Raw genomic sequence first — 23,214 nt, forward strand, 5'->3', positions numbered from 1 at the left:
GTGAAGGCTGGTGCAAATTATATCGTTTATTAGAAAAAATAATTACAATAATTAAATTTCATCACAACTATTTTATTCAATAATTACACATATCGCTTACAGAATAACTTAAACTATATTTTATCAAATTAGTCAATACAAAATATATAAAAATAGTCTTATTAGTTTGTTTGTAATAGTCAATTCTTATAACTACGCAGTATAAAAATATAACCTTATTAATACACCGAGATCATAGGAACATTTTAATTAATACTTTAAAACTGCCTATGTACAATCAAATACAAATATACATATTTTTAAATAAACGTACGCCTTAGTTAAAACAGTGTTAAACGTTAATTGATTTTCAGTGGGTTTAAGGCGTATGACGTATGACTGAAGTTATGCGATTAATGTGATATGCAGCGAGCTTGGTCCAAACCAAGTAACGGTAAATAAGTACACATACTATTTTTTTTTATTTCTGCCAAATAATAACTCTATCGTATGGCCTAAGCATTAGTTTATTAAATGTAGCAAACGCTATGGCTGAATATCTTTCAGGCCGTTAGTTAATCACCTAGCCGTTTAACTAAACGGCGCTATTAAAATTAAAGGGCTAATTAAGCTGGTTGGCTGCGAAATACACAACAAATATTAATAGACAATAATTTTAAATTAAATGCTGTAAGGCAAGTAAAACTATTAAATTTGTAAAAAATATTTCCACTTTTTCATTAGGATGATATTCGGGAGTCTTAAGTAAGTGTCTTTTGAACCAATTTTCTTAGATTTGGACGCACATGAACGCAGTAACACCTTTCGTCAAGGGGATTTGTGTCAATTTGTCAAAGCTATATTGTATTTGAAGTCGTTAGTTAATTATTTACAGCTGAAGCGTATTTGGTTGTGAGAGAACGTTGGTAGCGGTTCGTCCACGGCCACTTGCCTCTGAAAAATTTTTACATTATTAATTTGTATTTGAAAAATTAATTTTTACATTATTAATTTGTATTTGAAAAATTAATTTTTACATTATTAATTTGTATTTGAAAAATTAATTTTTACATTATTAATTTGTATTTGTAATTTATTTTGGCATTTAGTTTCGTTGTTCTTCATAATATACAGAATGGGTTTTCAAACTGAAAGTTGCAAAATTTTCGCATAAAACATACACGAAGGGTCGGTAAATAGAAATACCTTTTTATCGTCATTATTCATTTATACATAGTTACTAGCTGATCCAGCAAACGTCATTTTGCCATGTATATCATTTATAATAAACAATAGGGATTGATCGTAAAAGGTTGAAAATTCAGGGTTATATGTATTTACTAATGCTCTTATATCATAAAAAAATATAGATGTTGTCCGATTTTCAGACCTACCCAATATGCACACAAAATTACATGAGAATCAGGAAAGCCGTTTCGGAGGAGTTTAACCACAATTACCGCGACACGAGAAGTTTATATTTAAGATCTATGTCTATAACAATGAATATCTATTTCCCTTGGTCATCGCATCACGCTTGAAGGAATGGAACAATTTTGCTAATTTATTTTTTGTTGTCTTTTATTGACAGAACATTAGGTTGGGTTAAAAAAGGGAGCATTTTCAAATTCAAGAAAAAAATTCAGTAAGATTTTTAAAACGATTTAATTTTGTTAAGACAGGACAGTGTCTGGTCTTTTTTAAATTTTTCTTATTTTAAATTAAGGCTGAAACAGAACTTACCGCATAATCATCCGTACGTATCTTTGTGTCGTAGGTCGCGGATACGCCGGTTCCGGCGGAAGTTGTAAATCGAGGTAGTGGTGTGCGCTGGCGCATAATAAACCATCCAATGCTCGATGCAGCTCCGTGAATGTAGGACGAGATCGGGGGCGCTCATTCCAACAGGATAGCATTAACTCATAGCTGTAAAAGATGAATTTCAAATAGGAATTAACTAAATACATGTATTAATATAAATACATTTTGCATTGGTCTTAGAAGATATAAATCAGGTTCAAAGCAATGAAACTGTTTAAGTATGACACTAATTATGTTCAATTTTTTGTTGTATGTATGTACAATGTAACGAAGTGTTAATAAATTTCAGTTTTCTTTTCGTTAATTAGTGTGTTCTGTTTTATATATATTGTTTATCTATATAATCTGTTTTTGCTTTCTTTACTGTCATTGTAACTATACTGTCAGTACATACATGTCTGAAAGAATAATAAATGTATTTATGTAAATAAATAAATAAATAAAATATAAGATGACATTTGCATGCCTATTCATATGTGGCGGATTTTTGCTAACTAATTGTAAGACTATTCTAGCAAATAAACGATTTGATTTGAACGTCTTTTATAATATGTTAGTTACCTGTTAATAATAAACAAATAAAAAACCCAAGTAAATGAAAAAGGCACTTACAGTTGAGCCGAACAATTAGAAGGCCTGGGCATGCGGTACCCGGCTCGAAGCAACCGAGGCAGTCGGGCAGCACCCACTGACGGGTATGGGGCACCGCCCACGGTCACAATCTCCCACATTACCACACCGAATGACCAACTGGTAATAAAAATGTGATTAAGTATTTTGTATATTCCTATATAACACAAAGTAATTTAAGGGAAAGATAACTTATTTATAGCATCATGTTATAATTAGGGATACATCCGATATCGATACCGATATATCGACAAACCCAAGGTATATGCGATGTATTAATAGCCGATACAACGATACTTTTTCAATTTCGCGCTTTAAGGCTTCCATCCTCGAGATCCAGTACCCACCTTCGGAGTCCATTATCAGGTTCATATAGTCACATTTCTCGTATCGTCTCGCTGAGCTGATTACAACGAGCTCAATGACGGTATGTCTACTGCTAACCATCCTCGAGATCCAGTACCCACCTTCGGAGTCCATTATCAGGTTCATATAGTCACATTTCTAGTATCGTCTCGCTGAGCTGATTACAACGAGCTCAATGACGGTATGTCTACTGCTTACCATCCTCGAGACCGAGTACCCACCTTCGGAGTCCATCATCAGGTTCATATAGTCACATTTCTAGTATCGTTTCGCTGAGCTGATTACAACGAGCTCAATGACGGTATGTCTGCTGCTTACCATCCTCGAGATCCACTGCTCACCTTCGGAGTCCATCATCAGGTTCATATAGTCACATTTCTAGTATCGTTTCGCTGAGCTGATTACAACGAGCTCAATGACGGTATGTCTGCTGCTTACCATCCTCGAGATCCACTGCTCACCTTCGGAGTCCATCATCAGGTTCATATAGTCACATTTCTAGTATCGTTTCGCTGAGCTGATTACAACGAGCTCAATGACGGTATGTCTACTGCTTACTATCCTCGAGATCCAGTACCAACCATCAGAGTCCATCGTCAGCTGATGATGATGACTCGGTTTCGGTATTTTAGCAATACTGACATTAAAAAGTTTTAACCTCAGAACGAATTAAACATGTAAAAAAATCATGTATGTACTAGTTAAATAATTGGCAGCCACCATTTTTTCTAGACCAATATTTATTTATAAATTTTTATATTTAGCTAATAATTGGTTTCGTATTCACGTAGTTTTGTTAGACTATTCACTATTTTGTTAGACTAGATGGCGTTAGTAAATTATTGTTTGTAGTAGAGGTCAAATCCTCAAAGTCATCGGCGTATCGCACACCCAGATCAATACTGCACTAAGTCAAAAAATCCCCGAATCGACTTATTTATATAGTTAAATAGGCATTTTTTTCCCGCACATACCACAAAGACAGCCATATCTTTATTTGCTAAAACAGCCAACAGATGTCGTGCTAAGTCTCTTTTGGTGAATGAATAACTGCCTAGTCGTACCACGAATAAGAATCTAATTCGAGTTGCAACTTGTTCCTTTATAGAAGCAGCATATAGTGACGTTACGTAACAGTGAATTATTTTGTAATGGTTAAGTATTGTTGAATGAAGTAGAAAATTACTCCGAATTATTTAGATTTAATGCAGTGTTGGTGAATTTCCTGCTTCTGCTGTTTTGATAGTATTTCTAAATAATACTGTATTGGTGACGAGGGTATGTTATATTTTTTTAATTATTCATAAATAGTACAGTGTTGTTTGATAAAGCTGAAAATTAGTTAAATAATGCACTATTGATGGTAAACGTGAATAATGTTATAATTTCTGGAAATAGAGCAATACATTATTTTTTAATACTCAGAATTACTACTTATTATCTAAACTAAAAGAATACTTTTGAAAATTGGTTTTAGAATTTATTTTTAAGAAGATTTAACATAATTTTTGAGATAATGCAGTATTAGTGAATGAAATTGAATATTTTATGTTATTTGGCAGATGATGAAGGGTCGGGGTCTATTGTTGCTTGAAAAGGCATTGGAAGCAACGGCAATCGAGGCTGCGTCAACCACTTCACAAAGAAAAATAGAAATTTGTGTTGAAAATGAAGCAAAAATTTAGATGCATCACCATCATCAATCGTGGTATCACCAGTTACATGATTAACTATCACGGTATCACCTGTTGCAGCATCAGCTCTCGAGGTATCATCTATTGTAGCTTCCAATAAGTCTTTGACACCCGAAAAGAGTAATGAAAGAGATTTTATAGATGCTTCGGATCGGAACGGATCCTACTTTTTCTATCCGAAAAATACAAAAATTCCGGCCACTTGTAATACCTAGACGGGTATCTTCGTCTTCCTGCTCAAGTACCTCTTCAGACTCAGGCTCATCGTCATCAAGCTCTAGCAGCTCAAAGTGCTCATCTGACAATGAATCCAATAGACCAGGCCCTTCGGCAGAAGATACCCGAAACCGAAGCGGAGCGCGGTGCAAGTGAGATCGGGAGTTGTGTCCTTGCATACATTGAGTTGATACTTGCAAAAAAGGATCCTAATAATGATGTGATGTCATATTCTATAGCGACAATTGCTTTCGGCAACAAAAAAACAAATACTGACTATCTTTCTATGCTTACGCAGTTAACAACATGCTTAGAGTTAATTCCATAAGACATAATTTCTTCCGCGGGCATTCTCGAAACGAAGGGGACAACGTCCACAGTGTAATAGAAAAATAGATTAAAAGATACTTAAAATCTGTTCCTATTTATTGCCCACAGCAATATGCTACTTTAATTCGTACTGCGAAGAAAACAGGAGAGCCGTACCATGTAAAAGAACTTTTACACAATAACTTTTATGACCTGAAAGCCCTTCAGGAATCTTGGGGCAATAATTTTAATGTGGATGAGGACAATAACCAAGTCAAGTGGATTGACATCAAGCAACTTCGCGTTGAAAAGCAATATCCTTTGAGTTTCTTCTATAAAACATCGTACAGTGAGACTAATTTTAAGAAAGTTTGTGTTAGAAGGCGCTACAAAGATCAAAACTTTTCTCCGCAATTTCTTAAAGCATATACAGAAAAACAACCTGTGGCTGAAAACAAAAAGAGCGATATAATGGAATTAATTAAAAAATATATTTTTCCTACTAATTATGTCAACTCAGTTACAAGACAGCATTGAATTTAGAGTAGCACAGCACTTACAGGAAACGTAATTTCCTTCATTGAATTGAAAATTTCATATCTAAGTATCCTGTGATTATTTTATTTTTTATAGAAAGTTTAAGGTAGTCAATAGATAATTATGAAAGTAAACTTGTGATGTTACATTAATTTTTGGTTTAAGATTGCTTTTTTTTAGACCCCAAACATGTAAGACTGTTTTTCTTCATAACATAATATAGCTGATCACACTGTCACAGTATATAATAAAAGTGCATGCTGATTTTCATAGATTCCATTGTTTTATTTACTGTTTTATGAATACATTCTTGAAATTGAAACAGATAATTCTTTGTTGAATATTTACGACCAAATATATTATGATAGGATTACACTGCATTATTTCAGAATCAATCAGTAAGAACGGAGTAAATAGAAATAATTTTTATTTTATTGGTTCAATAGTTTTACAACAGTGAATTAACTCGAAAAGTAAGGATTAAACACTTTATGTGAGTTTTTTACAGTAATTAACTAATGTTTATTGATAAGCATTTGGTTATTTACACAATATTTAAAAAATCTTAGTAATAACTTTACATCTTATATGATAAAACAGTTTTTAGTCGATACTCAAAAAAGTTATATTTTGACTTAGTGCAGTATTGATCTGGGTGTGCGGTATGTTAGAGTCTTAAAAATTAATGTAAACGCGAATATTGTTTCATCTAGTCCGATGCAAACTCTCACCAGCTTTGTATTGCGTATTCCATTTCGATAGACACTTTAGTTTGTTTTTATCGCGCGTATTATTTTTTCGACACCAAATTAAATAAAATACAGAATTACAAAAATATTACCTTAATTATAAATATTAACAGTTATTTATTTTACTTAAATTCAATTATCACTCTAAATTCTGAATTTTAATAACTAAACCTTTAATCCTATTACAAGATTGTGACTGTTTATAGTTTTAACTTTAAACCAAATTTATATATTTATACCTTATTTAAATATTAATTCAAAAAGCGTTGGTATTAGTATCGGTATCGGTAGCGGCGATATGTCTATAAGGGTATCGGTATCGTATCGGCAAAAATGCGTATCGATGCATCCCTAGTTATAAATTATAATATAACTTACACATCACTCAAGGTTGTATAAATCCTATGCGTGAGTGACTCTAAAGCCATCCATTTTACCGGCATCTTTCCGTTACCCTTCTGTTTATACTGGTTTTCTTGGTACACGTCTCTTGAAAGCCCAAAATCTGCTATTTTCAGGGTCCTATCCGCAGTTACCAGGATATTTCTCGCTGCCAGATCCCTGTGAACTACTCGATTCGAGGCCAGAAACTCCATGCCCATAGCGATTTGTCTACAGAAGGAAAGGAGATCTAGAACTGTTAGTTCCGTGTCGCAAATTCCCTGTAGATCGTAAAGTCTGTTAATTACGAGCTGGGAATCCTTGGTTTTGATGTCTCGATAATCCTGTTCTTCATTGTTGTTGTAGTTTGCATTGCGGCGAGTTACCATTAAGTCCCAGGAGCATCTGAACAAAAGCGTCAAACAATGACGACAAAAACCAAAAAATGGAAAATATAATTATGAGCAGGTAGTTTAATAAACCATATGCTAATTCGTTGAGGGAGGAACCACCGGCTTTGGGTCAGCGGTACTATCTACCAGGCGCCAATTAAGTCTTTTATAAGCGCCTTCTCACTAGAACCCCACGGCTCAAGAGTCTCTACTCCAAAGAAAACAAAATCGATGTTGGAGGAAAGGCTCTTTCAGCCGTTTATTATTTTCCGCCTGCTCTACGGCCGCCTCCAGCCTTTTTGCTAGACCGAGGGAAATTGAATTTAGTTTTAATAAACTCATTTTCGTTATACCAATGAACAAGAAAATAATTTTTTTTTCTTAAAAAAAAAAATCTTCATAAAAAAATTATATTTGCATTTTTTCCTTTGTACACATTTGCTGTTGGTCGAAAAAAATTAAGTCTAATATTGTAAGTCACATTAGACTACAATATTAGACTTAATTTTTTTTAGGTCACGTACCGAAGAAAAGTAAGCAAATCTCCCCTGCTGCAGTACTCCGCAATGATGAAGGGTTTCCGTCCCCTGAAGCAACCCACTAGACTCACAACGTGCGGATGACTCCCCACACTCTTCATCAATTCCATCTCAGCTCTGAACGACCTGATCTCTTCTACTGAGGGAAAATCTGTTCAAGGCAAAATCTTGTTTATCCCAATCTTATATACTAAAAACTCAAGTTGTTTTTTCTAATATATTATCAAACTCAGAGAAATATTTTAAGTATAAAACTTTAGGGTTTAAATCTAATACACCAACGCTGATACTATAAGGACAGTCAACAAACAGTGCCGAATTAAGTCGCGGGGCCTGTAGCGAATTCTATCTCCCCTCAAGTTTAGGGTATTAAATAAAAGAAAACCGTTACAAATATCCTTTTTTTAAATATATTATCGGCATAGAGATAGTAACACTTATAATATTAAGCAAACCAAATCATCAGCTTAAACAAGTCTTTATTGAAAGTGAAGTTTACAACAAAGTTTGTAAAATACCTTTTTTTTATTTTTAATATTCAAAGTTACGAAATCGAGTTTTAGATTTTTAAGTGGAAGAGAGGTGAGATATATTACGCTGCTATGTAAAATAATATATCTTTATGAGGGTTACGGGTATTTTTATATTCGGGTAAGTTCAAGTGCGGGGCCCCCAAATTCGCGGGGCCCGTAGCATTTGCTACACTCGCTACGTGGCTAATCCGGCACTGTCGACAAAGTTAAATATTATGTTCTATTAGTTACGCATCGTAATATATTCATCGTACATTAATCTATTTACTAATAAAAAATCACGAACGTTAAAGATTTTTAATAATACAGCAAAAATAAGCGCAATTTCCAAGACAAATTTCCATCATTTAACGTATTGGGTTTAACTGTTAACACTTCACAGTTACCATCACAAAGCAGTAAAGAGACGATAAAGGCTGCGATAAATCCGCCTCGATACATTAACAATAAATAAAATACTATACAATATGTGGGTCATCGGGGTGCTTTAAACAATAGAGGATTTTTGTTACTTTATATTAAGCACTCGCGTACAACAAAAGAATATAAGCGAAATATTTAATGTTAATTATTATGCGACAAATAAATGCAAGGTAACAGTTGAAGAGAGTCCCTACGTGTATACTCTCGGGGCGTAACGCCAATGATTAAAGCCCAAACCCAATAACCTATCTCAATCCATTTTTGACCGTCTGAGATTGGCATCTTAATCCAATGTTGTTAAAAGTGCGCCAATAACCAATCGACGCATTGTAACAGCCATCTGAGGATACAAGCTGTCCATGGTAGGTCGGATCGGTATCTGTGGATATCAGTCCAACTATGCCAATATCCTATCTTAATTTTTTTACAGTTTGTGAATGCAAAAAAAACAATGTACAAACAACAAAACTCGGTAAAATGGAACGACAAAGAGGGAAGAGATTGCATTTTATCCGTCGCCAAAAATGGATTGTCTTCGTAGGGTTTGGTATGTACAGTATTTTATTTAATTTATTATCTATGTGCTACCTACCTTTCAGCATTTTCACAGCCACAATCTTATCCTCAGGAGACAGGGTTCCTCTTCTCACAACTCCGAAAGCGCCTTCGCCAATAACCTCATGAAGGAGCAGGCGTTCAGGCTTCACTTCCCACTGCTCCTCAGAGCCGGATTCTACGCAACAGATCTCCAACTCGCCGTCTTTTAAACCTTTTTCCCTAACGCCCTGTTATCAAATTTATGAATGAGTACCAGGTTTTCATTTGATTACACATCTCTAACTCTGACTGTCTGATTTTTATTTGCGCAAGTTAAACTCATATATTCTAAAAAAACAGTATTAGATACAAAAAGTAACTTACAATTAAACATTTATATTAAAATAATTATATTAACACAAAAATCGAAAAAAAATGAAAGTTATCAGGAAGCGAATGGAGAAAGAAGTCACACGGAAGAAAGTACAGTACATGTATATTACAGAGCTAAACTGTTTTTCAACATTTGTTAAAATTGGAAATATACAGGGTTTATTATGATTAAATACCGGAAAATACATGTTCCTCTTCTTAGTGTCGCGTCGTCGCTTCCACCAGACAGAAAACGTTGCGATTATTGTTGATATCACGATAAGTTCAGCCCACGCGCCAATCAACAAACTCAATGACGCATTCTCTTCAACGGCTGAAACATTTAATTCTAAAAATCTATTGTCTATATCCTCCTATGCTAGCTAAAGTATGAGAGGAACTGCGGTATTTATTAATTATTTTTCAAGAAGGGTGCATCCTCATGTACTTTCCAATGTAAGAAAATTATAATAAAACGATTTTCAGTGCACACATTTTAATTAATTCATAACGGCATTCGCCTCTTTCCATAGCAGTTGTTTACTAAATGAACATTCGTGACTACTGTACATAATTTAACAAATTGGAAAACGTAAACTACTTTTAATTAACATTGTTGTACAGATAGAAACAGCGTTTATCTTAATTTTAATAAAGAAATTATTATTAATTAATTGTTTTAATTTTTAACGCGTCTGTGCGGGTTGATATTATTCAATCATGTGAATGCAAATATATCGTTTTTAATAACTATACTATATATTATCACTATATTTAGTCAAGGCGTTATATTTAGGTTATGATACTCACGCGGAAATATACTTCTCCGGAATGTAAGAGCGTGGCCAATTTTGTTAATTGCATCTACCGTTACATTATAATATCCTCTGCCAGTTACATTCATAAAGTTAGCTTCAGATGACAACTGAAAGTTTAAATTTAAAAATGTATATATTTTTTTAAATATTAATTTAACTTCTTACAAAATTGTCTCTCTTCTTCCAAATAATAATAATTAAAAATATAGACACGCATTTTCGAATTAATAAGAACAGTCCTACTACAATGTAAATAAAATATAGGAACACTAATAAATACTATGTTCGCATACGAATTTCCGCCTGCTTGTAACTATTATTTATTTCAGTTTCTTTGAAATAAGTTTCTAGAGATGTATTGTTAAAGAGCTAACAAAGCGGTTTTTTTTAAATAATTAGCAGACCAAGTTTCCAAATATTTTTTTATTTAAAAGGCATGTGTTTGTTATTAACTGGAAAAAATGTTCTTTATTAACTGGAAAGAAAACTCAATAACTATTGAAATAAAATCGTTTTTCGTCTCACATTTATAACGATGGACTGATAATTGTAATTTAAAATTAATGATAAACAACTAGGGTTTTATCCTTTTTATAAATAAAAAGAAAGGTTAAAATTGATATGTATTATTAAAGTTTTTGCATAATGCATATATACCCCCATCACCTCGTAAAGGGAATAATTTCAATAACCCAGTATAGTTATGCATAATAGGATGTGATTTATTATAGTGTGTTATAATCCATTGCAACATTGAAACTGAATTTCCAGAATTAATGGATCTATTGACAAATCCCTCGGCTATTTTCACACACAAGGTCTCTACGATGCATTGGTGCAATTGGTATTTTCAACACTAAATATTATTGGGATTTGACTATCAACAATTTCTTTTATTCCATCTGAAATTTATTGCTTTTTTGTTTCGTTTCTAGGCAGTATGTTCGTACGTTCGTTTTTACGAAATTTATTATGCATAGTCAGTAGGTCTGACAATCGTCTACATCTATCGAACCCCTAAGCGATAAGGAGTGTCTACTGTCCAGCCCAATAATGTATTTTTTAATTTTTAGACAATTGCTTATGTTTTTTTTTTTGATACGGATACAAAAATACAAACAACCCTTTAATTTTTACCCCTATACAATTAACCCCTATTTTTTAAACATAGAAGTATACATAATATACTTCTATGTATAAAAAATAGGGCATATATGTTTGTCTGTAGCATATAAGACTCATAGAAGAGTATATTATGTATACTTCTATGAGTCTTCTATGCTAATAATTTGTAGAAAAATCAAAGTGTTGAATAATGCATATATGAACATATATGAACTTAATATCTTAATAAGTTACAGAAATACTTACATATGACGCGTTTATAGTGTATACTTTATCCGCTCGAAGTGTTACATTGTAGTAGGCGGGAGGGAATTTCGGCGGCTTCCACTTGACACTAACAAGCCAGGAATCACCATTTCGTTTAGCCGTTAATGTTACATTTTCCGGTTTTTCAGGCACTGTGACAACGGAAATACATTACATGCATTAAGTAATTAGATATAGCAATATATAGGAAAGTGTAAAGACATTTCAATAATATTACATAAAGTACAGAAGGAAGTAAATATCTATTATTTATGTGATAGGTAAAAGAGTAAATAATTGATACCAGCCATAGGATCAGTTACAAATGAAAATGCAATTTTTTTCATTGAAGTAATGTAATATTATTAAAATTAATACCAACTTATTTATTGCAATTTTTTAAATAATATGCGTGTTTCAAGATAATTAAAAAGTTGTAAAAAATACATTTTCATTTGTAACAAATGTTATAGCCGGACTAGTTATAATTTTTTTTCTTCTCGTTATAAAATATATTCATAAAACTCTTCACTCTTTTACCGGAACATCCATTTTAACAGCGATATTAATAGTGTAATGTGCCTTATCAGGCAAAACAATGTTTGTATTGAAATAATGTAATACAATGAAAAACTATTAATTCTGTATCGGCGTAAAATACATTTATGAAAAGTACAGCGCCTCGGATGCAAAACTAAACATTATATAAAGGTTACGCTTGTTTCAAACTCATGGTATAGCTTGTAAAGTTAATGTATTTCATAATCCTTTAGCCAACATAAATTCTACATAAAAAATATCAATTATACTAATGATATAACCAAAGATTGAATACATAGTATATCAATACAAAACGGGTTCAAGCATTTACGAAACGATCAAAAAGAACTACTAAATACATTTAACTATGTTAGACATAATTCGTCTGTGTTGTGTAAAAGTTATAAGTGCAATAGAAATTCTTCATACTCCGGAACACGCTTAAAAAAGCATGTTCTGCGATAGCTCTAACAAGACCAGGCATAAACAGTAGTCGTTGTATGTATGGGCTGCGCGGTACTAAACTGAGCATTTTGCATAGTTGATGTTTCAGTGAGGAACGAGAAACAAAGCACGATTACGAGTCACTCAGTAATGTCTCAAATATTCTAAGATACTCACAATACTTGCATCCCGGTAGGTCATAACATGACGGAGTTTGATATTCAAATTTCGTAGTTCCATATTTCCCCTTCACTAGTATTGTGCATTTATCATCCAGCGGCACTGTTGCTATTAAAGATTTGCTCTTGTCTGGCTAGAATGATAGACAATATATTTTTATATAGGGTTTTACATGAAATTATTACCTGCGGGTTTTTTGCACAGATACCGGCAAACAACTTAAGCATTGAATTCGTTTCGCAACGCGGGACACAAACGTCAACTGATTAACCAATCACGTGATACCTAAATATTGCTTCTGCGATTTTTAGGCAAGGAAGGCAGGCAAGAATATTTGTTCAAGATGTTTGCCGGCTACTATATAACCAATAGATCGTGTGCTTTCTAAGGTTTTGTTAACACTTTATGATTTTATGTTAATTTACTGATATATAACGATTATAGTTTATCTATAAATATAATTCTTGAGGCTCTATTCGATCTCTTCACACCACGGGCCTATTAAGAAGATTGAAAACGACAAAACCATTTGACACTAATTCACTAATTAGTGTTAGTGCTCGATATTCTTAAGTGCATTTACTCTGTTCTGTCAATGAAAAAATATAACACTAGAACAGAGTGTCTTCTCTTGAATAAAGATTGTGTTATTTGCCACTTTTATCTGTTAAATACTATACTACTACTATACTAGTAACAGTATTAAACATAAAAGTGTATTATATATTAGTACTTATTAGTAACCACAATGCGCAAGCGAGCTGGTGAGGCTTATTTATGTATAACACCATCACATCAAACAGAAAGCTAATTGTTTTGAATATATGACAATTATGGTAAATATAAATGAGGAAAAAGCTGTTTGTGTGGTTTTGTTGTGTTGATGTGTGTGGTGATATTATAATTAAATTTTAATTGTATGATTAAATACACCTCAAAGCTAACCTACTTATATAATAGGACAATAACGTAACTAACACAACAACAACTACATATGATTGTATCCTTATATAAATTAAATATTATTATCACTTGATATTGAAACAAAAAAACAAGACTCGCGGGCAAGCGGAAATAATAAAGACAGATGCACTCACCCCTATACTCCTATGCAATACGTTCCCAAGTGTCTTACTGTTGCAACGATTGTAAACCTCGAAGCAGGAATCACTTGCTAAAAAAAAATACTTTATTTTTTTCCACAAAATAAATTTGCTGGTTTGGCAAGGTATAATTTGTGTTACAAATACTCACGATCCGTGGCATTCCATGTTAATTTCACGTCAAGATCCGCCGTAGTATTGTCAAAATTGTCAAATAAAAATGTATAATTAACTTCATAATTCCTTTCCTGATTGTCAGCAACTGTTTCATTCCAGGCTTCTAATATGGAACTCTTCTTCCAAACAGAGGGACTCCCTAAATCATTTACCAGTGCCGACCAAAGTGTAAAAGGCCCAGGTGGTGTATAAATAGACCCAATTTCTCTTGCAGGTTCCATCGCATTGAATATAAACTAAAAAGGGATTAAATTATATATTTGGCAAATTTAACACCTACTTGAAGTTAGTTGTGTTTTATTTAATTAGACCATAATTCTATATTATAGTTAACTGCTTTTGTAAACTGTTTCATCAGATATAAACGTGAGTTTAATACAGATACAGTCGTTTCTCGCTTATCTGTAAATAGTTATGTACAAAATGTTTCGCGTTTATAAGTTATACTTCAATGCATAGGCGGATCCCGGGGGTGGTCATGAACCCCCTGAGGTGGTTCCAGGACTTAAGTTGACCACCAATTGAACCTAATAATTTAAGTAATTACATATCTTCAATTTTTAATTAATTTAATATAATATAATAACTTCTTGTTTCTATTTTCTTTTTCTTTCTTCTTCTTTTCTTGACTTGACCACGAGTGACCCTTGCTTCAATGTTTATGTAAACCAGAGACAATATTAAAACTCTAAAACTTTTATTTTTTGAGATTTATTGTCTAGTCAATACATCAATTCTACTGAAGCGTAGCTTCGTAGCCTCGCTGATTCAACGGCGTCAAATCGGTCGTAGCCTTTGATAAAAAGACTATCCAACATAAAATATTCAATCAGAACAGATACAAAAACTGCAGTTATATAAAATTAAATTGCAATCAGTTTTTCCTTCGCCGTAATGATCACGTGTAGACGATATGAAGTAGTAAACAAATGTATATTTTTGCTGTTTGATTGATTCGATTGTTTTGACAGTTCCTCATTGCGCACTACGCAGTCAATGAATCTATTTTTATTCCACCGACCCCTTTTGCACTCAGGATAAATATAAATTTGGACATTGGTTGGGAGGAGCGTTGGCCTAGTGGCTCAGACTCTCATGCTTGAGGTCGTAGGTTCGATCCCCGGCTGTGTACGAATGATGTTTCTGCGCATTGAACGTTTGTTAGATTAAGAAAAACGTGAGTAAATCGGCTTGCCTTAGATATAAAGGCGACGGCGTGTGTCAGGCACAAGAAGTTGATCATTAGATACCCACTTCCTATTAGATTGACAAATGACGATCATGAAACAGATACAGAAAGCTGAGGACCTAAATATATGTCACCACTTTTTTTTTAAAGCATTTAACCTATTGGCAACAAAGACATTGTAGTGTGTTGCGATTGGATATATCTCCCACAGGAGTATTGCCCATACCCCAATGACTGTTCCGCTATTTCATGCGGAATGGTTCCGGTATGAATATAATGTAAACCTACTAACACTTCGATTTAAGTTATTAAGTTGTAATTACTAACATTGTTATGGAAATTCGTTTTCCGAAATAAACAATTAAATTTAAAAAAAATATAGCTAATTTTGACGAATATCCACTTGTATCCAAATACATCCTACTAATATTCAGCTATGTGAGATAAATTACCTCTACTAATATTCGTAATAGGTAATAGATGACTCACGTGTAGTTTTAAATACCTATTATCGCTAATTTAATGTTCGTCATAAGTTCTGAACCTTATATTGACACTTAACTGTGTTACATTTATTTGAAAATGAGGCATTTGAGGGGGGCCACAACCCCATAACTTACTCCCGTGATGATGAAAAAATTATATTATGAAGTAGTTGATAGCTGCTTGTTCTGTATATTGAAAAATGTTAACTTTTGAATTCATTTCGAAAATCTAAATATGTTTGTGACAGCTGTAAAGCTTTTCGTATAGGTACTTACATACTCCATCATGTCAACTTCTTCAGGTATTAAAACCACGAGCTGCCAATCTTTAGACTGTGGCACTGCGAAGGTGAGTTTTTGTTCTGCCCTGCATTTCACTTGCACAGAGGGAGGTTCTGTATTTGTTTCGTACCGGTTTCCTTAAAGACATTCACACATTAGTTTCACAGAGAATTGCGCACAGAAAAGAAATAATGTAAAAAAAATTTAAACATACCAAAAAATTTATTCGTACATGCCGTTGCTTTCTGAAAATAAACATATGGTGAGGTTAATATGACTTATTGATCAAATTACATATTCTGTACCCAACTTTTATATAAATAATGAATGTAACCGCTTTACATTTTAACTTAAAAACATCCTTTGCCACACATGAAATATGCACCAGGTTTGGTACACTGCACTGGTCTCTCTTTTTTTTTCATTAGAACGTTATGGGCTTTAACATCTAACTGCATCACAATAGCGCGACATTAATTATACATCATACTCTTAAGACAAAATATCGTTTCACCCAATACCGACTGGACTGGACGTAGCTGAGACATCCTCTTCGACATATGAATTTGAAATTATAAGAAAAATTACATCAGAACCGTTTCCCACGCACCATAGGACTTTTAGCAAAATAAATAAACAAATTTTAACGGTTGATGTTAATAGTGCGAGCTCAAGCCGTGATTGAGTCACCTCCACAGCACCTGTTTATAAACAAATCAACACACGGTAATAAATCATCACCTTTAGTATTTCATTTCTTAAAAAAAAATATATTCCTGTATGTTAAATTTAATAAGGTTTGCTATTCTATACCGAATTGTGGGGGAGTTTCGTTGTTATATTTCTTATTCAAGACTTGTCTGAATAAAGCGTGTGTTAAAAATATACTTATCAGATCGTAACTAAAGAGAAGATATATTTATTGCCTCATTCAAGAGCGGAAGAAGAAGCCCGGAAATAGAGGTCCTGAGTAAATTATAGGTCATTAATACTAAATACATAAATAAAAAATAGTATCAAGATCATTTAAATGTTGCCCATAACAAAATTTTATTTCCCATTTTATTAACCATGTGTTCGGTAGAACTATACGAGTACTAACTTTGACTGTGTGATCGCTCCCCCCTCTGACGCGAAATCTAGATCTCTCAATTTTATTTAATAGTTGCGTCGAGAAAAGTACAAAACAAACTTCATACAAAGATGGTCAGATAGCATATTAATTTAAAACCTATGATCAAAGCTTCAAGAACAAAACATTCAAACAAATTGATCATCAATAAATACTTGCGATTAAACTTTAATTACAATCGATAAGTGGCAAAAAAATAATATAATTGAGACAAACAGAGGTCTTTGTTAAGTTATGAGGAGTTGAATAACCCAAGTATCGGGCATTCGAACAAAAAACCGTGTCAAGTGTTTAGTGGTCACGCTTCAACAGGCTATTGTACAAAACATAATTTTTTACTTAAATAAGAGCTGTTTTTTGGTATTACGTCTCGATTGTATAGATTGTTTCAATAATATTAAAAAAATATTCGATCGCTTGCATGCAATTTGAAACGAGACAAGTAAGTCCCAATTGAAAAATTGTTTAGTGATAGTACACTTATTTAATATTGAAGAAACCTGACACATCAGCCCTGTATTCCAGGGCAATCAGAGCTATTACCCCGGGGCCTCCACAAAAGAGGATCTTCACAATACAGACCTAATAAAAGAATTTATACCTGGCTCACAATAAATTCCATTTGAAAACATGAATGAAAACAGTTCCATTTCATTTGGAAAATAATTTGGAACCACCACCACTTTTATTTCCTGCACCGACACCATGTCTAGAACCCCAGGTAATATTGGATTGTTTTATGAAAAATCCAAAAAGAAACACATTTAATTCTTCAAATTTTACATTTACTGCTTATTTTCAAACCAAGGGCGTAGAACAGAAAATAATAACTGGCAATAATCTCTCTGCCACTCGTATCTGTCTTTGTAAGAAGCTGCAACCATTACACCATGTTTCACATGACATCTTAAGAAATTAATAATTTTAAATTAAATTAAAAACAGAGATTTTTCTGTGTGAAGTTTCTCTATGTTAGCTTATATAACTGGCATCTGTGAGGTAATCGAACTTCAACCCTACATGGCTTACAATCTTGTACAATCAAAGTAATTCAGTCTACTGTTCGTTTAAAGACACCTTTTGTCGGCCGACGTAAGAATCTTCGCAAACCTAGCAATGCATAGTAAGAATTTTCTTATTTCAGCTAACCAAAATGTGTAACAATTTTTATTTACGTAAGTAAATAGAAAATTCTTAAAATAGTTTTTGAATAAAAAGCGGAAAATATATTTTCACATTAGAAATACAGAATATTTTTTGACACTATAAAAAAAATCAAGCATTGTACGGTTAAGCCGTGGAATTTTCTATTATAGTAAAACAAATGCACCGCGCCCTGTAAGCCGCAGCTTTTAATACTAATTCATAGCGAGTTTAAAGCTTTTTAACGGCTTTTTACCTGGTATTGTGGACGCGGTACACCTATACGGGAAACCGCGAAAGAAAATACAACTTGTATTTCCTTGAATGAACATTGTTTACCCCCATTCTATCTGTGTATCATATATTATTTTGTTCATATATATAGTAGTGTTATGAATTTATGAATATATATATCTGATTGGGTCTAGCGGTTTCAGCGTGCGGCTCTCGGTCGTAGGTTCGAATCCCAGCTGTTGATCAATATATATTCAACGTAAGGAAACCGACATACCATACGCCCGAACTCCATAAATAATCCACAATATCAGTTTGAAAATAATCTGAGATCAGACCGTGACAGTCGATCGATCTTCTATCTGCATCCCAATAACCAAACGCTACGAACATAATCAATTTTTGACGACGGATAGAATGCAATCTCTTAGCTCTTTACACTCTTATTTGATAATCAATATAAACCAAATAAAGTAAATAAAATCGTACAAATAATATTAACACATGTCTATGTTTAAAACATATCAAGTAGCTTTATAATTATTTTAAAAAACTGGTGTAAGAAAAATCTTAAGATACGATATTGGCACAGTTGAACTGTCATTTTCATACAAAGGTCTATCCACATACACCGATCCTACCCACCATGGACAGCTAGTATTGACAGAAGGCTATTACAATCCGTCGATTGGTTTCTTTGAATATTTCTATCTCAGATGGTCAAAATGGATCGAGATAGGTTATTGGTTTTGGGCGTAAGACATAAAAAGTCGACAGCGTGTTTTGACACAATAATTGATCACGAAACAGATCAATAAATGTCCAGCCACTATCTTTTTATAACTAAATACACATCTTTTATAATAATATTAATGTATTTAATTAAGCAGACCCTCACAAGCCCATCTATGTGGGTTATTAATGTTACAATAGTGCCCAAGTTGTTAGCTAGGTTAAGAATAACTTTATTTCTCAAAAGAATTATCTACAAAAAATCGCTTACTGAGAAACATTATAAACTAAGATTAATAATTATTAGAACGCACATATGTAGGTACGTATATAAAATTTACAAAACAAAAACAGCAACAAAAATGTAGGTAGGCATAATAAACTTGATCGGTCAACCTAGCAAAAACATAGACGTTATAATAGTATTATATTAGTAGGTCAGCTATAAAGTATATTAAAAAACTCGCGCTATACGTATAAAATCTTTGGTGTGATTTTATTGACAACTTACATCAATAACTAAGATAGGCAGAGATGAGATAGACGAGAATTTATATTATTTATTTAAAATACTATTTTACTTTTATAAGTCCACAACCGAGCGTTTCTTAGGGCAATTTTTCCGCGCACCACCACTATGTGGAACTAGCTGCCAACTCAAGTATTTCCGAACCTATTCCTAATAGGCCGGCAACGCACTTGCGAGAATTCTGGCAATGTGAGTGTCCATGCGGTATCACTAAACACCAGATGAGCGTTTTGCCAGTTTGCCTTCTTGAGCAGCTTTTTCTTCTGAGCAGTAATGCTCAACTGGATCTTACAATTAATAAATCGTATATCTAGTTATCCTAAACATTAGAAAGAGCCTAAGAAAGAGCAACGCTGAGAAATTCCTATTTCTTACTATACAAAACGCAATGTTTAATTTTTATCGTTATAAGGGAAATATTCCCAATCTATGGTGATTGAGTGAGTCCATTATGGATTACGATATCTTGCCTCAGATAGCTGACAAAGCCATAAAGGTCGCCGCTTTTATACCATACACTGCTACTATATTTAATATAATAAGCACGTCATATTTAGCTTACATTGAAAACCGAAAACATCCTTTGATTTTATATTTCGCTTGAGGTTGTTACAAACAGTGGTTTTCTGGTATTTTAAAGGCTAAAAAATAAAGCTAACTTGTGTCCTAATAATAAAGAAATGTGATAATTTGTGTATAATAAGAGATATTTATATCTCTAGTTACTATAATTATATAACTAAGCGATGGAGACAGCGCGCCGTATGTATAAAAAATGATGCGTCGCTAAATATCATATAAACAGATTGATATATTATGTGTGAAATAATATTATATAGGGTTGAATAGGCTAGCTAACTTAACCTAAACGTAAAAATTTACCGTTTTCACCGTGTAAGATACTATTCATCCTCCCACTATTGGCGGACTCCAGTAAATTTATTATATATAGCATTCCGGCTTGGAATCGAACCCTAGACGCCAATATTCGAATACATCAAGGATTAAATTTAATCTATCCTAAAAACCAAATTTGATTTGTTCTATTATTTATGGCTGAAGGAAAAATTGAAGCTTTCTGCAGTAATTACCTTGAAGTTTAAGAATTTAGGAAAGGACTTATATATTCCTTTCCAAAATTGAAGTTAAGATATTATATGTACATATTTTGCCCCGAAACCCTCTAAAACGAAACAGTTTTTGAATTTGTTCTATTGATAGAACTTCCTTCCTTTAAAGGAAGCTGATCTCTGCCTGACACACATATATGAGACACACTTTTAGGTCTAAGACACAATATCCTGGCTAAGGTCTACAATATATAAGTAACTCAAAATTCGCTAATTCGCAACGCCACGCTCTTTTGGCCATATCTATGGTTGGTCCATGTGCGGTGGTATACTTAAACATGAGGTCTCCCGTGTTATATAAAAAAACACAAATTTAAAATATATATTTAAAAGCCTATATAATCGAACTCAAATATAATTTCGACAATATACCACATATGTACAGATACCATTGATACCTTTTTTTGAAGGTGGTTAAAAATTGTGCACAATCTTGAGCATTCGATTTTATTCCGTATTTGTATTAAAATCTGTAGATGTTTGGCGAGAATCTGATGCGCATTGCAAAAATCCGAGATCTTAGGATCAGCCAAATAATTCTCAAATTTACGAGTACTTTTGCTATAAATTCTATCTAACCCGTGAACAAGAGCATTAAGCAGCAATTTGTAATATAAACCAATAGTGGGTACTTTTAAGTAAATAATCAATTTTGAAATAAAATAAATATTTGATTATTATTTAATACAATATAATATGTTTCTAAAATAATTTATTTTAAGTAGGTATAAAATCATACTCACCGGTTCGTAGAAAATATCATGACACACATCATTCGCTAGCTCCTCAATCTGTTCTTCTGTTAATGGTAAATTATTAAACAAAGTATTCGCAAATAACCCCGGCAAAAAGGCACAAGTTTTAATAATTAACAACCATTCATTTATCTTTAAATGCATTTTATCAATGACTTTGGCGGAAATATTTTACAACAATAGTATTTCTTATCGATAACTTAGTTTACGCATTATCACACATACTTTAATAACATCGGCTTAATGAAAACAATATTCGGTGCAAATAAAAATTTTCGTCATCTTATTCGTTGAATGTAATTAAATATTATGAAATCGTCACTTGTATTACAAATTAATTCCCATAAAATCGCCAAAAAAATTATTGTTTGTTTTATTGTCTATGGTTCACATATGTCAAATGACAAAATTATTTTTTTATTTTCGAAATTCATAGACCACACGTGTGCGCCTTATTCGCGGTACTCGCGCTCGGTATGATTGAACCTCGTATTGTAACTGGAGCGCAGCTTATAAGCTTACGGGAGGAATATTCTACCTGCTAGTGTTATTTTATTAACCTTGATAATCTTTAATCATATTCAGAATTTTCAATGTGCAACTATATATTTGCAAAAAAAATAGTCTGTCGGTATAGTAAATCTTGAATTTATTATAGTACTATCAGTCAATAATTATATTAAAAAAATTGACTGAAAATGTTAACAAAATCTTATCTATCTTGAAATATTTTCTGAAAAAGATGGATTATGTTTATTTAAATAGTATCATGTTGAGCCAAGCCTTATTGTCGATATTTAGTAATTGTAACTTTCCTTTGGCCCCAAATTAGAGTCTAATCGGTTGCATAACTAATATAATATATGACCGGTAAATCCGGAACAAACTTTTTATAATTCGCAATATAGGAAATGATTACGCAAAATAAACGTCATTTCAAGATATAGCGAACCACATAAAATGATTTTGAAGAAAAAAATGTGTTCGCCATTGCATAAAGCGCATTTTGGCTATCTTCGGAACCAGAGAAGTGTGCCTTATTTCCTAGTGAATACGGGAATCCACTATTTATTTCACGATATTTTATATAAACAAACGAGCCTGCGGGACCCCCTAGAGCAGTCATCACAGCCCATAGACACCTATTCTTGGTGGGTGAGTTGCCGGCTTTTGAGGGAGGAGTACGCTCGAATTTTGAATTGGTTATCGTATCTCTCAGGGAGGACCTTCACCGGGAGTCGATTCCACAGTTCGCTAGTTCGCGACAGAAAATTAATTCACGATAAACATTCTTAAAGATAAACAGCGGTGGACACAACTAAAGAAGTTACAGACAGAAGAGTACCAATTCATCGAATCGGCTTTTCCATCATATATTTAGAGATATTCAAAAATTTTAAAAGTCCCAATCTTCGATAGAATACAAAATTTGATACTACATTTAAAATCATTGGTTTGAAGGCAAAACTTGGTCATAACAAGATCGAGAATT

The 23,214-nt window shown here is 33.0% G+C and overlaps 1 protein-coding gene and 1 long non-coding RNA gene across 2 annotated transcripts; one reads left to right on the forward strand and one right to left on the reverse strand.

The window, feature by feature from the left end:
* Window positions 1-98: 98 nt before the first annotated feature.
* LOC110999934 (tyrosine-protein kinase receptor torso-like) lies at window positions 99-22,050 on the reverse strand. Its single transcript, XM_022269228.2, has 15 exons — window positions 21,711-22,050; window positions 16,282-16,312; window positions 16,062-16,204; window positions 14,086-14,347; window positions 13,929-14,005; window positions 12,829-12,964; window positions 11,668-11,819; window positions 10,289-10,403; window positions 9,676-9,812; window positions 9,162-9,354; window positions 7,599-7,764; window positions 6,680-7,087; window positions 2,413-2,550; window positions 1,723-1,905; window positions 99-933 (listed from the first exon to the last, which is right to left on the reverse strand). Exons 1-15 carry the CDS (start codon window positions 21,864-21,866, stop codon window positions 861-863), a joined length of 2,370 nt encoding a protein of 789 aa, XP_022124920.2. The 5' UTR covers window positions 21,867-22,050; the 3' UTR covers window positions 99-860.
* LOC123689459 lies at window positions 3,686-5,826 on the forward strand. The gene is made up of 2 exons (XR_006750436.1): window positions 3,686-4,074; window positions 4,359-5,826. It is a non-coding gene; the product is annotated as an uncharacterized LOC123689459 (long non-coding RNA).
* Window positions 22,051-23,214: the final 1,164 nt, after the last annotated feature.

This window comes from Pieris rapae, chromosome 1, assembly GCF_905147795.1.
Source record: "Pieris rapae chromosome 1, ilPieRapa1.1, whole genome shotgun sequence".
NCBI classification, from domain to species: domain Eukaryota; kingdom Metazoa; phylum Arthropoda; class Insecta; order Lepidoptera; family Pieridae; genus Pieris; species Pieris rapae.